A 15,461-nucleotide genomic window follows, 5' to 3' on the forward strand; every position below is an offset into this window, starting at 1 on the left:
CACTCCACTGCCCCTACCTGGTTCAGAACTGCCTGGGCCTCAGCAGGAAGGAGAAAAGCAAAGCTGGCACTTACCTCAGCACAGGGCTGCCCTTCTGACCTCCTAACAGCCCTCTCAGCAATAAGCATCTGAGTTTATGTGACTTAAGTGGCATTAGTTTTTTTATCGTTTGTGAAAGAAGCCAGAGGCAGCAGATGACAATGACCCTTCAGTTTCAGGGAATAATTTCACAATCCCCCAAGGAACCTTGATTAGATTTGGGTTTTCGTAAGGCTCCTTAGCCACACACTTTCAGACTGATCTCTTGGATTACCCTAAAGAATAGCTGATTTCACTCCCTCTTTACTGTTAAGGTCAATGAGGGAGTAACAGTTTTGTAGTAGTTGTGATTAAAGATGGATTTTGGTTGGAAAGAATATTCTTTTCAAGTTTTATCACTCAAAAAAAAGGTTGCAGACCAGACTTCTGGCCATTGCTAAACAAAAGTAGTGTTACTTTTGATCAGTGCTATGTACGCCTGGAGAAAAATTCCCAGAATGAAGGATAGCTAGATAGGAATTTTATAAACAAGAAAACCAGCCGTCCCACTCCTAGGTATTTACCCAAAAAAAAATTCTTTAAAGGTGATCTCATCCATTATGCTTGTTGTTGTTCTTTAATGCATTTAATAAAGGAGCACATGGATAACTGTATTACAAGTTTGAGGGGTTGCAATTTTTTATTGTGGAAAAATATAAATAATATAAAATTTATTATTTTATCATACTTAAGTGTATATCATCCATTACTTTTTCTTTTCCTTTTAGAAAAAGGAAAATACATGTTCCATATTGATGGAGACAGTGGCTTAAAATGTAAAATTATAACATGCCCGGAAGAAACAATGAAGATAGTGAAGGATCCCAAAACTGTTTAATGAAATAACCTTGAAGTAATTTTGTGTTACCTTGAATATTCAAAACTCTCTAAGTATATTTGCCAGTCTTTATAATGTTATGTTTGGGACAAAAATAGATAACATTATAGATAAGTGACTACATTTTCTAAATAAAAGACAAAATTTATGGTTTGACAAGAGATTTTTTTTTTGGTATGGCTGTGAGTATAACAGGCAACCTAAGAGATTTAACTTGGATGCCAAAACATTAGAATTCCTGGAATATTTCCTTGCATCAATGTGATAACAGGACAGAATATTTTTAAGTAGATCTGTCTTGGAAAATTTTAAATGTGCAGTAATACATTCTATTAAATTATCACACTGTTGATGACAGCATAAATTGGCTTCTCTCTGTTGGAATACAGTATAGCAACAGGTACTCAGCCATTCATTCACCAGTTATTTCCTGAGTTGCAAACTGTGTGGTGGACCCTGTTCTCAGACCTGGATATCTAACAGTGAGCAAACAGATAAAATGCTCTGACCTCCCAGAGCTTAGTAACGGAGCTAATTATAACCATTCACTCAGCACTTCCACTTCTAGAAATTAATCCTAAAGAAATAATCATGAGGGTGGGAGGGAGGGAGATGCAAGAGGGAAGAGATATGGGGACATATGTATATGTGTAACTGTTTCACTTTGTTATAAAGCAGAAACTAACACACCATTGTAAAGCAATTATACTCCAATAAAGATGTTTAAAAAAAAAAAAGAAAAGGGCTTCCCTGGAGGCGCAGTGGTTGAGAGTCCTCCTGCCGATGCAGGGGACACGGGTTCGTGCCCTGGTCCGGGAAGATCCCACATGCCCCGGAGCAGCTGGGCCCGTGAGCCATGGCCGCTGAGCCTGCGCGTCCGGAGCCTGTGCTCCGCAGTGGGAGAGGCCCCAACAGTGAGAGGCCCGCGAACCGCAAAAAAAAAAAAAAAGAAAGAAAGAAAGAAAGAAAGAATTATGAATGTACAAAATGATTTAGTTATAAGGATTTTTCTCATGGTGAATTTTTAATAGAAACTTAAAGTAGCCTAATTGTCCAATACATTATGATACAGCTATACAAAACAATACGAGGGTCATTAAAGTTATGTTGTAAAAGCATATTTCAGGGCTTCCCTGGTGGTGCAGGGGTTAAGAATCTGCCTGCCAATGCAGGGGACACAGGTTCGAGCCCTGATCCAGGAAGATCCCACATGCCGCAGAGCAACTAAGCCCGTGCACCACAACTACTGAGCCTGCACTCTAGAGCCCATGAGCCACAACTACTGAGCCCGCGTGCTGCAACTACTGAAGCCCACGCTCCTAGAGCTCATGTTCCGCAACAAGACACTGTGATGAGAAGCCCTCACACCGCAATGAAGAGTAGCCCCTGCTCGCCACAACTAGAGAAAGCCCATACGCAACAACGAAGACCCAATGCAGCCAAAAATAAAAAATAAATTAATTAAATAACTTTTTTTAAAAAAGCATATTTCAAACAAATGAATAATACTCACAATTACAAGGCAGACTACAACTGCTAAAAGGCATGAGAGAACGTTATGGGGTTGTTCTAAAACTTAACTATGATGGTGGTTGCACAAATACAGATTTTTATGAAAACTCATCAAACTTTCCATTTTAAATGGATGAATTTAATTGTATGTAAATTATACTTCAATGAAACTGTAAAAAAAGAAGGGCACAAAGCAGTTTGTTCTGAAATTGTTTAACTTAAAAATTATTTCTATAAATAAATTAGAAAAAAAACACTGGAAGTATATAAACCAAAGTGTCTAATGGATTAAATTAAAGGTGGGATGGGATATTTTCTTTTTTTTTTGTCTTATCTATATCTTCTAAATGTTCTACAATAAACATATATGTATTTTGCAATAAGGAAAAAAACCACAAAAGCTGCTTTAAAATTAACGTTGTTAAACCAGCTTATTCAATATCTAGGGCTGCTACGAAGGCTGTCCAGGTTCTATGAAACTGTTAAGGAGAGCAAATTAGGACACTAGGATACCTTCACCAGTCCTTCAGTTCCAGAGCACATGCTTACACAGCCCAGAACTTCCACTGACTGGAATTGAAAGAAAGCCTGAAACAATTAACTACCCCTGTCTAGGGTTAACACTCAAAGCAATAATCCAGACTGAGAGTTCTTAACCTTTCCATGCTTTGAACCCATGCCACCCACTGAGCTGGAAGAGTTCTCAACACTCACCAGCAGAGGGACCCTTAGCTCCTCTGAAAGGGTAGTGCTTGCTGACCCTACAGTCCAGTTGATGCCACGGAGGACTCACAGATATGTCTTCCAAATTCCTTCCGGAATATTACTTTAGGTGCTTCAAAAGATGGAGAAAAGGGACTTCCCTGGTGGCTCAGTGAATAAGACTCCACGCTCCCAATGCAGGAGTCCCGGTTCGATCCCTGGTCAGGGAACTAGGTACCACATGCGTGCCGAAAGTAAGAGCTCACAAGCCACAACTAAGACCCGGTGCAACTAAATAAATAAAAAAAATTTTTTTAAAAGATGGAGAAAAATGAGTTGTACAGGTCAACCAAAGATAATTGTATAAAAGTTAAGTTTAGGATACTCTATCACATTTTATTAAAAGGCCCAAGTTGCTTGACATTTTAAATGGCTCTAATTATTGGAACTAATATAGCAAGTAACTTCAAGTGAAGACAGAGAGTGAGCTAACTGCAAGAAGATACGCAGTGGGGCTGTTGATTGGGACCACAAACAGCTTTTGGTGTGGGGAGAAAAAAAGCCTGTAGATGAGGGAACAAGATGCCAAAAATAAATATAAACCAACCACCTTATCTGCAAACAGCAGGCCTTGAGAAAAGATAAAAATCCTTGTACTTGTTTTTTGGAAAGGAGCTTTTGTTAAAAATGTTTCAAAAGACCTTGAGAATGGCAAAAGCATTTTGTCTTCAAATAAAGTAGTACAAGTTCTTTACTATCTTATCTTTTTGATTCACTCCTGTATTTTTCTTTGTGATTACAGAGGGTTTAGAGCTTGTTCCCATTTCTTTGGTGGGAAAGGTATAGAATCTTTCATTGCTCCCCTTGGTTTTGCCTATGAAAAGACTAAGCAGTGGAGTTAAACTATCACTGGTTACCAGTATGCTAAACCTAGTACTACATTACTTAAATAACTAACTCTTCTCTTCTCTTCTTACAAATGGTAGTCATCACTCTTCTCCTGCAAGTCTTCTCAATTAACCTTACCTTATGTTGACAGCACACTTTCTTTTGAGAATCAGTTTGTAGTAATTATCAAAATAGAAATGTAAGGCTGAAAATGCATTAATATAACTACATATGTGTATGTATTACAATTCTGATTGTGCAAATAAGCTCTCATACAGATAATCCAAAAAGGTAGTTATAAAATATTTTTAAACTTGTCCTTGGATATTCGACTTCATTTGACGAATAAACCTCGTGTTTTCAGAATTCATTACATATCCTCCCCCAGAAAAAAATATATATAGTCCCACACTATTATATATATACTTTTTGAATATACATGTATACACATTTTTTTTCCTTTTTCACACTATGATAATCTGACTATAGAAGCTGGAAAACTGCCCTATTTCGTCACCCTGCTTGCTACCTTCCTCAGTTATCTTGGCCATTAGCTCTACAGTGGAACTAGGTACCCTTAATTCTTAAAGTGATTCTAGATTTTTCCAGCCTTACAACTTAAGGGAAACTAGGGAACCTGTTAGAGGATCCCAGCATTGAAAGGAGGCTCAAGTAGAACGTCTCCCACTTTTTCTCTGGCCTCTTCAGGGACAAACGACTCTGGGGAGACACCCCGCCAGCTCTCCTTCCCCAAGGAGCCCCGCGCGACCCAACGGACCCCGAGCGCCGCCTGGCCGCCCCGCCCCCAGGGCCGCCCCGCCTAGCCCCGCCTCCGTCTTTTCCCGCCCAGACCGCTCGCCTTCCGGAAGGGGGCGTGACCTCGCAGGAAGTTCTCGCGTTAGGGAAGGTTAGGGGTTTCCGGCTCCGTTGTCATGGACGGTTCCTACCCTGAAGGTGCATACGGCGGGGTCTGCGGGAAGAGGCAGCAGTTCGGGAGCCGGTTTCTGAGCGACCCGGCGCGCGTCTTCCACCACAATGCCTGGTAACCGCCCTGCCCCTCGCCCGGCCTGCGGTTCGCCCTCTGTCCCGGCGCCGCGGAGCGCTCCGAGAAACCCTTGACCGCCGACCAGAGTCCCGCTGCCTTGCTCGAAGCGCTCTCCTCCCACGGGAGAGGCGCTCCAGGGCCAGCGACTCACCTACCCACAGCGGGAACCTGAGGCCCCTAAGCTACCCGTTTGATTTTCTCAGGGACAGTGTGGAGTGGTCAGAAGAGCAGGCCGCGGCGGCGGAGAGGAAAGTCCAGGAGAACAGTACCCAGCGGGTGTGCCAGGAGAAGCAAGGTGCGCCCAGGTGGGCCCACAGTGGTATAGAGCCAGCGTACTGCTGGACGTGCTCTCCCGGAGAGGCCAGAGAACCGAGGCCGCCGGGTCTTTATTAGTGGACTGATACAGAACTCGGGGGTAGAACGGGAGTGGAGGGGTTGGGCAAGGATGGGAAAGGGCTGCGCCTTAAAATCTTGTTAGGGCGTAGAGCGTGTTTTGGTTTTGGTTTTGGTTTTTTGTTTGGAAGAGTATAACCATCTTGATAGTATTTTCTAGTGACTTAAGTCTTTAGTTATGTTGACTAGATCCCTGTTAATATGGCTGGCGTGTGGCAACCGTGTGGTCACATGATTGTCTTAGAGGGTGTATCGGTACTTTCTACATCATTACACTTCGCCTGAGGAAAGCTAGATTCAAGTGGTCAGATTCTAAATATTGTTGGGGGGATGGCTAATGAGTAGTGAATTATGTGCCTTTTCTTTATTTGATGGCTATGAGGATTTAGGGCTTCTGCCAAGGAAAGATGGATGAAGCAGAGTGGAAATAAGTCTGGCCAACGAAAAAGAGGCCCCTTCTTCAGAGGTGGATGATTTCACTGCAACATATCCCTAGATACTAAAAAACTAGGACTGGTTGGGCCTGTGTCCTAAGTGACAATTGAAGGTAGCACTAGGAATGGGAGAGTAGTACCCACTGAAAGAGTTCTGAACAACAATTAGAAGATTCCGGTTACAAAATATTCACCCTACATAGTTTGACAAAGACTAGATCAAAGCAAGTTAAGGTTGAAAGGGATTTTGAAAATCATATAGTCCAATATCCTCTTTTTACAGTTAAAGAATCTTGGACCTCAGGACATTAAGTGCCTTGCCCAGAGGTAAGCAGTTAGTAGTGGTGGAATTGAAATCCAGTTTCTCGGGTTTTTATTCTCCTACTACACTAGTCAAGGCCCTGTATTGGCAAAGAGCATAAAACTGAAATCTAGTTATAAACCAATGTTATCTCAAAAAAATAAATTAATAAAAAGGAAAAACTGAAATCTAGGACTGCTTCAATCACCTTAAACAGCAGCTTTCTTTTAAATAGTCCATACCTTAGTCTCTCCTGTACTCTAGCATCAAATCTCTTCTCATCTGAAGACATTTTCCCCTCTTGTCAGCATTTTCTATTTCCATTTTTAGTATCTATTAGTAGTAGAGAATTCATTTCTGGGCTCCACACTCTAAAGAATCACTGACAGAGGAACGTAATGTAAAGAGCTACCTGTATCATAACCATTGATTTCACAGGGGGAATAACTGAAGAACCTGGGACATTTAGCTTGTAAAAGAGGATTTAGAAGGGGAAATAACTGTCCTCAGATACAAAAGAGTTGTTCTCTTTGGCCCTGAGAAATAGTAGGACCTTTTGATCAGAAATGATTAGACAGATTTTTTGCTTAATATTGGGATTTTCTATTGGGATGGTTAAGAGCCATCCAAAGATATGGGGGGAGGTTTGATAGGTAGTAAGTTCTCTGGCAGAAGTTGAACTCCCTGGAAGGACAAGATACACAACAAATTCAAGTGTGATAGGTGGTAGGACTAAATGACCACCAGCTCTGAGACTGTGGCTCTACTTGAGTATAACTTTTAGTACAAATTTTGGTGAAGCAGGATGGTGATTTACACTATATACAGATAAAATATTGAGAGATGGTTCTTAAAATTCTTTCTTAAATATTTACAGTTGATTATGAGATCAATGCCAACAAATATTGGAATGACTTCTACAAAATCCACGAAAATGGGTTTTTCAAGGATAGACATTGGCTTTTTACTGAATTCCCAGAGCTGGCACCTAGCCAAAACCAAAATCACGTGAAGGATTTGCTCTCAGAGAACAAGGGGAGTGAAGTACCTGCATGTAGAAGCAGTGAGGATGGATCTGGTTTAATAATAGAAGAACAGCACAGTTGTTCTTCAGTCAGCCTTGGGTGTAAAACACAGCCACCTCCTGTGGAAGAGAATGTAACTCAGAAACTCCGTCACCTGGAAATCTGTGCTGATGAGTTTCCTGGATCCTCAGCCACCTACCGAATACTGGAGGTAACCTCCCTTTATTGTCCTGGTAGTGGGGTTAGCGAGGCTGTCTTATTATGCACATAGGGTGGCAGTAGAGAGGCTGACCACCAAAGTAACTTGTGACTGATGAACCTGACTGGACTGGACCCTTATGTTGGCCTGGAAACACGTCCAGTTTTGAACTAATGAAATGCCCTAGATGCAGACCAGATTCCTGGTAGTCATGGCAAACAAAGACAGATCACCTGCTATCTGGGAGCATTATATTGCATCCAGAAGTTGTAGCATCCTGCTGTACCTGCCATCTAGTAAAGAGTCCCAGGTCAGAAGACAACTTTTGTTACTTCTAAGATAGTTATGGAGAGGTTAGTTGGGGTGGTACCTACTCTCAATTGTGGGAGAATTCTTGTCTTCTCAGTTTGGATATGTGTCAGAGGCTAGGCTAGACCTGAAAAAGTGTCTAGGGTGGGCACTGTAACAAATATTCACAGAAGTGACTACACACTCCACTGGAAGCTGACTAGTTTTGGGACTGAGTCCTCTGGCATGACTTTGTGCTAGTCCCTTACCCAGCAGAATGGGACTTCTGCCTCTCTCTGCCTCATAGTTGTTATGGGGGTTAATTGAGATAAGGTATGTAAAATGACTGAGAATAGTGTCTGGCACGCAGTAAGCCCTTAGTAAATGGTGCTGTTTTTATTATTACCACACCCAGCACTGAATTTAGGACGGTGTTGCCGTGGTCCTCCTTTCATGAATTTTTCAACCCAGTCCGCTAGAAACATTTTTCCAATAATGATACAGTGGAGCTGTAAGAAAATGTTTTGTTTACAGGACCATTTGCCAAAACTCAGAAAGTAAAAGCAGCCCATGCCCTTTTTTCCAGACCATCTCCCTCCCGCTAATGAAAGCCCATGCTCTCATCTTTTATGGCTACCTCTTTAAGGGTTCCTGAGGTCAAGGGCAGGGAATGTCATGGGTACTATTTAGCTCTGGTCCCTGCACCTTCCCTAATACAGTTAGACAAGATTATCCGTTGTTGGTTTTTATCTAGCTTTAGGGAATTAATTCTTTGGAAAGTTCTGTGATTAATAGTTCATTTCTGTCTACAGGTTGGTTGTGGTGTGGGAAACACAGTCTTTCCAATTTTACAAACTAACAAGTAAGTTTGTGGTAAAGTTTAACTACATGACAGCAAGGAAGAGAAAAGTGAGGGGTTGTTGTTTCTTAGAACTCTTACTGCATCCAAGTGGTAATAGTGGTTATTGGGAACTGTGGGTTATAGGAGATTAGATGTCTGCATTATCCATTTACAGATTGTTTTGACTTAATTTTATTTATGTTATCTTTGTCATCAGGTAAATTAGTGGGTATTAAACCTGTTGCATTGTTAATATATGGTGCCTTCATATTTTAACTCTGCTACATAGGAAAGAGAATAGACATAGTACAGTTTGTAATCTAATTGTTCTGCTGTTTTTTCTGCCCATTTCAGTGACCCAAGGCTCTTTGTTTACTGTTGTGATTTTTCTTCCACAGCTGTAGAACTGGTCCAGGTAAGTGCAGTGCTCCTATCACTAATTTTCACTGACTTAAGGGGGAAAGGGTCTGCTAAAAATCAAGGTCTCTAGCTATTTTCTTATTGTACTGTGGTCTGAAAGTAAAAGATGTACTGAAACAGCATGGAGTAGAGGGAAGGGCCAAACGTGAATACAGAATCTGTCGCTTGCCTACCCAAACTCACGTTTTAAGGACTAAAATGAGATGATGATTTCATTCAGGATTCTTTGAGTTACAAGTTACAGAAACTTCTAGACAAACTCAGCTAAAGGGAATGTCATAGAACTCAAGGGCGTAAAGTGTAGCCAGGACTAAAACTCAGCCCTGAAAAGGTGTCAGGTACCAAAGGCAAACTGGCTGGCTGGTGAGACGTTGCCGCCCCCTCCTATCACAATACCTCCCTCAAGTTCACAGTGTCTTATCTCTCATTGCCCATTTGCCCTTTGTTTTGTTTTTTCTCTGCAGACCAGCTTTCTCTAATAGGTTTTTCCTGGCCTTGGCCTCAACCTACTTGCCCCTCCCAGTCCCTTACAAGTCTCTCCTCTTCACGTGTTCCCAGAACCTCCCCTGAATGACAATGTCTTGATTCCAGAGTCCCCAGAAAGTCTGATTGACCCAACCCAGCTGACAGTCTACTTGCCCTGTTTCAATTAGCTGTGGCCAATGAGGAACAAAGTCACATTTTTGGAGAAGAGAGATGTGGATAGGGAAGTTATCCTAAAAATGTGCGTGTTACAATAATGTACGATGCTCCTAGGGTAGGAGCTCAGGAATTGGTAATAATTCCGGATTTTTTTTTTTTTTTTTTTTTTTTTGCTTCACTGCTTCACTTACATGATCTAAGTTCCCTGACCAGGGATCGAACCCAGGCCCCTAACAGTGAAAGCATTCCCTAACTGGACCACCAGGGAATTCCCAATTCTGGAACTATTCTTGCAAACCTATACCAGACGAATATTGAGGCTTATCCTTAGTTAATTTAATGATAATAAATTGTAGGTTAAATCTTCCACATCTAGAGAGAGATATTTTCCTGGAAAATTCTATGATCTGTGTAATATGCTGTAGTAGGAGTTTAAATCTTGCTTTTTCAGTATGTTTTGTTTTCCTCCTTATGAGGTTTCTCTTTACCCTTTTGGTCACTTACCTTCCTGGTCATTTTCCAGTCCTCAGATCTGACTCCGCCGAATCAGAATAAAGACTAAAATTAGAGGAGTTGGGAACGTTCCATTTTAAACATACCAGTTAGATTCCACAGGGTCCTAGAGTTGTTCCTGATTCTTACTCTAAGAGTAAGAATGTTTGCCATAATGGCAAGAACTATCTCCTCAGTGGGAAGAGGCGGTGATTACGTTTAAAGCAAGATAGCTTTTCTTGAGGCTATGTGAACATTTTCTAGCCTGTGTCCTCTCTTCCATCTGTCTGCAGACAAATTCAGCATATGATCCTTCTCGGTGTTTTGCCTTTGTTCACGACCTGTGTGATGAAGATAAGAGTTACCCAGTGCCCGGGGATAGTCTTGATGTCATCATCCTCATATTTGTTCTCTCAGCAATCATTCCAGACAAGTAAGTTTTAGATCCCTTAGCCAGTAGCATAGCAAAAACAAAGCTTTGGTCAGGGACCTGGATATCAGAGTTGGAACCTAAATAAGAAGGATGTTATTAATGTTCTGATAGGCAGGAAGAAGCTCCTCCATCCTAGAAGTAGTAGGAGCTTCTCAACTATTTTTCTAAATTTGTCTTGGAGTCCAACTTCTGGTTTAGCATCTAAACCTCTGCTTGTTGACTGCAGTGCTCGGTTCTTCTCATGATTATGGTTTAACACCCCCAGAGAGTGAGGGGGCTGTCTTAGTGGGTGTGTGGAAATTTCCTGTTGACCATCACATAGCATGATGTCTTAGAACTGTGGATGCCCCAGCTATTAGAGAACATCCCATTATTGGCCTTTTAAATGCTTTCAAAAAAACAAGCTTATTAATAGCACAAAATTTACAGTGAAGGTGTACTCAGGTGTTCTCTGTTTAAGTTCTTCGGAAAAAAGTAGTACAGGAGAGTTCCGTAAAATCATGATTACATAAAAGGAAAGTCAGTTGGTTTATCCTAAAAGATACCATTAAAGTCTCCTAGACGGGCAGCCAGCTGTCCCGATGAAGATGAAATACTGTCTCAAGGAGGCAGTAGCATTCGGGGCAGTTGCGGGGGGTGGGGGTGACTGACTTTCTCTAGCCCACATTTCCTCTAGGATAGCATTGTGTCATCTGACCTGACAGGGATATTGTGAGTGAGAAATAAAGGCAGGTGGAGGGCAGCCCAAACAGCCTGGCATGGTTTTAAACATTAATTGCAGAAGCTTACATGCTGTATACTTTTAAAAACTGATATGGACTGAAACAAAACATTAAAATTAAAAATTCATTATTCAATATTTAAATAGACTTTCAAACGGTTTTTGTAAGTTTGAAGCATTTATACTTTTGCAGTGGTTAAAGCTGAAACCTGGGCTTCCCTGGTGGCGCAGTGGTTGAGAGTCTGCCTGCCGATGCAGGGGACAGGGGTTCGTGCCCTGGTCCGGGAAGATCCCACATGCCGCGGAACAGCTGGACCCGTGAGCCATGGCCGCTGAGCCTGTGCGTCTGGAGCCTGTGCTCCGCAGCGGGAGAGGCCACAGCAGTGAGAGGCCCGCGTACCGCAAAAAAAAAAAAAAAAAAAAAAAAGCTGAAACCTGCACTGAGACTCTGTATATGGAAAGTGCAGTCAGAAGTGTAAAGCACTCTGCCCAGAGTACTCATTTTGCATACAGACTGTATCACCATGTAAATTGTAAGTTCTTGAGGTTCAGTCTGCATTTAACAGATGGAAAGATGCAGGCTGCATTCAAAGAGCTTGGGCCTAGTGGGGCAGGCAGATGGGTCAACTAGCAGTCTCCACACCGGGTGGTCAGGGGTCCTCTCAGAGCTCCGTGGGAGCCTGGTGTAGGATTGGCTTCCCCATGAGGAGTGGGAAGTGAATCAGGCAGAGAGCACGTAACTTCCCCCACGGTGGACCTCTGCTGAAGAAGCAGGCCTCTTCAGACCTCTTCATACTGAAGGCAGTGGATTGAAGGCACAGTTGTGAGCAGGCAGCAGAAGGCACATCAGAGGTTTGGGCGTGTGCTCAGGTTATAACTGAAACAAGAGCGGAGTAAATTTCAGGGCTTTTCGGGATATGCTACAGGGGAGAGGAACCCTATTCTTAAAGAGATCTGATCTTCGTTCCCTGCTGCCCCACAGGATGCAAAAGGCTATCAACAGGCTAAGCAGGCTTCTGAAGCCTGGAGGAATGATGCTTCTGCGAGATTATGGCCGCTATGACATGGCTCAGCTTCGGTTTAAAAAAGGTATTTTCCCACTATAATCAAAACAACGGCTTTGCCATAAGAATAGTCATACAAGTCAGTGGAATAAAATAGAGACTCTCGAATTACATAGCTCCATACATAAAGCCATTTAATACATGATAAGGGTGGTATGTTTTTGAAGACTTGTATAATCTAGGTATTAGGGAGGTCTTTTTTAGAAAAAGGCATTTGATTACATAAATAGTTTTAAGTGTGGTATGGCAAAAGATGCCATTAAAAAGTTAAAAGACAAATGCCAGATTGAGGACAAATATTTTCAGTTAAAGGAACAGATAAAGACAGTGTCAGTGCTCTTCAAGCAGGACTGTTGGCAAATTGTTAAGGGAAAAGATCAGTGACCCACCAAAAAACAGACAAGACGTGTTTTAGAGTTGATATACTAAAGAGCAGATCCAAATGGCCGAAACCAAAACTTCAAGAAAATAAAAATAACAATGAGATACCTATTGCTGGCTGATTCAGAGAAACAGATACACTCTTCCATTATTGGTAGAAATAGGAATGGTTATGGCTTGCTTTAAGCATCCTAGGGTTATCTATCCTACCCAACAGTCCTTTCGGGATTTATTCAAGAACCAGCACATAATATGTGTATAATAAGCAAAATCTTGGAAACAAAGTGACTGCCTCTGGATAGGGGAATGTTGTGCATATCACATGAGGTAGACCCCATACCACTGGTCTTGGGGGGGTTTCCATGCTATATTACCAAATGAGAAAAGCAATGTGCACATGGGTATTTTAAACTTAATCCCATGTATAACAGTAACTGGAGAAAAATAAGATTATTTGGACATTCAAAAGGTATAGAAGGATTGATTACATGTCAGGTTGTTAAATTGATAAGGTCAGGGGGCTTAGCAGCAGGAGGGGAAGTGTCCTTGATAAAAACAGTATATATGTGATCATATTTATGAATGTGCATGTGGATACGTGGAGAAACATGCAAAAGGACAGTCACTAAAATAGGAATAGTGGCTGTCTCAAATTTCCTTAAACTTAGCTATATTCCTTGTGGTTTTTTAAACGTGTTTTTAGAGGGGCAGACGGCCGTTTAGAAAGTTGTTTCTGTTTTTAAACAAAGTGTATGCGCTATTTATTTCATCGGGGAGGCAGGGAAAAACAAGCTATTTTCATCATGAAACGGAACTGTAGAACAGGGGGCTGAGAATTGCACATGTTAGCTAACACTGAAGTTTGATTATTCCCCTTGGGCTGCTCTTCTCCAAAGCACCATTCCTTTGTAGGAGAAATTGCAGACGCCTGCAAAGTACCAGTGTAACCAAAAAAAGGATCCATTCTTGGCCCAAGAAATTGATATCTTGATGCACATTTGATTGGCAGTGAAATTCAAAGAAGTGCTTTAAAGTTTCTCTGGTCTTTACCACATCACTCTTCAGGTCAGTGTCTGTCTGAAAACTTCTATGTGAGAGGCGATGGCACCAGAGTGTACTTCTTCACACAAGGTAGGAAAGCACTCGTCTTTATGCTGACCCGCCCCCACAGGGCCAGGTTGCACGTTCACCGTGTGCTTTCAGACGTGCAATCATCTGGCCGCTTCTGTCTTTTGCAGCCTCTTCTCTGCCCTTCCCCACCTCTCAGCCTGCCTTCAGCCACCTTGAACCACTCACTGTTCTCCAAGTAGGCTCAGCTTGTCAGATCCTTCTGTTCCTCCTTTGCTCTTCTACTGGCCACTCTTCCTCTCTATCACTTTGTCCAGAACAGGAACCTGCCCATTTTGCAAGACTCCACTGTAGCTGTTTCAGCCTCTAAGCCGGGTCGTACCTTAGGTGCACCTGAGTTATGGTGACCTCATGGCCCCCTGGGTTCCAGGTATAACTCAGAACTGCTCTCCTCTGCTGCTTGTCCTGCTGCCCGTTTCCTCCTCCTCCAGTGCCTTATGAATACTTCCTTCCTGGGCCGTTTGTCAGGTCACATACTTTTTTGAGCCTTTAGTTAGTGATGGAACCTCTCTCCTAAAAAAAAAAAAAAAAAAAAATGGCTTTGACATGCCATATATGTCCATTTTTGCATATAATGGTAAGATGTACATAGAACCCTAGAAAATTCTTTCCCGTCAGCTGACTCTTAAGAGGTTCTCCCTGTGGGTTCCAGGCTGCCCTTCACACGTGGTTGGCGTTCCCCTCCCTAAATGTGGACTTGCTGCTACCAAGCCACTACTGCATGTGTAACTCAACAATACTGCTCAAGCCACTTAAAATCTATAAATAAGGACAGCAATCTCACAGAGTGCCGTTTAACATGAGAAGTGGTAGGCACAGTGCTTTTTCTTCAGGGGAAAATATGTAAACATCTCTTTCCAAACTAGATGAACTGGACACACTTTTCACTACTGCTGGACTGGAAAAGGTTCAGAACCTGGTGGATCGCCGGTTGCAAGTGAATCGAGGGAAACAACTGACAATGTACCGAGTTTGGATTCAGTGCAAATATCGTAAGCCTCTTCTGTCCAACATCAGCTGAGAGGCACCTGCTCCTGACAGGCGAGGTCATTGGGGCTTTTTAAAAAGAACACCCACAAATGGTGTCTTGTAGATATTAAACCATTCAAGGATTCCAACAGATTTGAACCTAGGAAGAATTATTTTATATCAAGATTCTAACCATATTTTATAAAGCAGAAACTAACACACCATTTTAAAGCAATTATACTCCAATAAAGATGTTTTTAAAAAAACGACAACAAAAGGTTCTAACCATTTTTGCTTCATATTTGTGAAGCCCTGTGATATATACTTTTCTCAAGTTTTTTTCTTACTTGGAGATCTCAAAGAATCTTTCTTGCCATTTTGTAACTTAATAGTTGAAATGTTATTCGTGGGAATAAAAGAATTTATTTCCATGTGTAAGTATTATATATGATGAAGTGAATGACTAAGTTGCATTAAATTAGTTGGGGATTCAAATGCCTAGACTAAGAAATTGATACAAAGATGACTAAAGGTCTCATTCAGTGGTCATCAGGGATGCAAATTAGGAAGAATCACCTGTCTTTGGATATTTTCCTGACTCAAAAAAAGAGCATCAAAATACGGTGTCCTTGTTAAGTATTTGGTCGTGGTCTCTGAGTGACGTTAG

General features: G+C 41.8%; 1 protein-coding gene across 1 annotated transcript; it reads left to right on the plus strand.

Annotated features, from left to right (window-relative positions):
- Window positions 1-4,950: 4,950 nt before the first annotated feature.
- Window positions 4,951-15,217, plus strand: METTL2A (methyltransferase 2A, tRNA N3-cytidine; the record flags this gene model as incomplete). Its single annotated transcript, XM_079724941.1, has 9 exons — window positions 4,951-5,060; window positions 5,267-5,358; window positions 7,069-7,427; window positions 8,516-8,565; window positions 8,899-8,959; window positions 10,392-10,531; window positions 12,235-12,341; window positions 13,763-13,828; window positions 14,692-15,217. The coding sequence occupies 9 exons, from the start codon at window positions 4,951-4,953 to the stop codon at window positions 14,844-14,846; spliced, it is 1,140 nt and encodes a 379-aa protein (XP_079581067.1). The 3' UTR covers window positions 14,847-15,217.
- Window positions 15,218-15,461: the final 244 nt, after the last annotated feature.

This window comes from Hyperoodon ampullatus, assembly GCF_949752795.1.
Source record: "Hyperoodon ampullatus genome assembly, chromosome: 19".
Classification (NCBI taxonomy): domain Eukaryota; kingdom Metazoa; phylum Chordata; class Mammalia; order Artiodactyla; family Ziphiidae; genus Hyperoodon; species Hyperoodon ampullatus.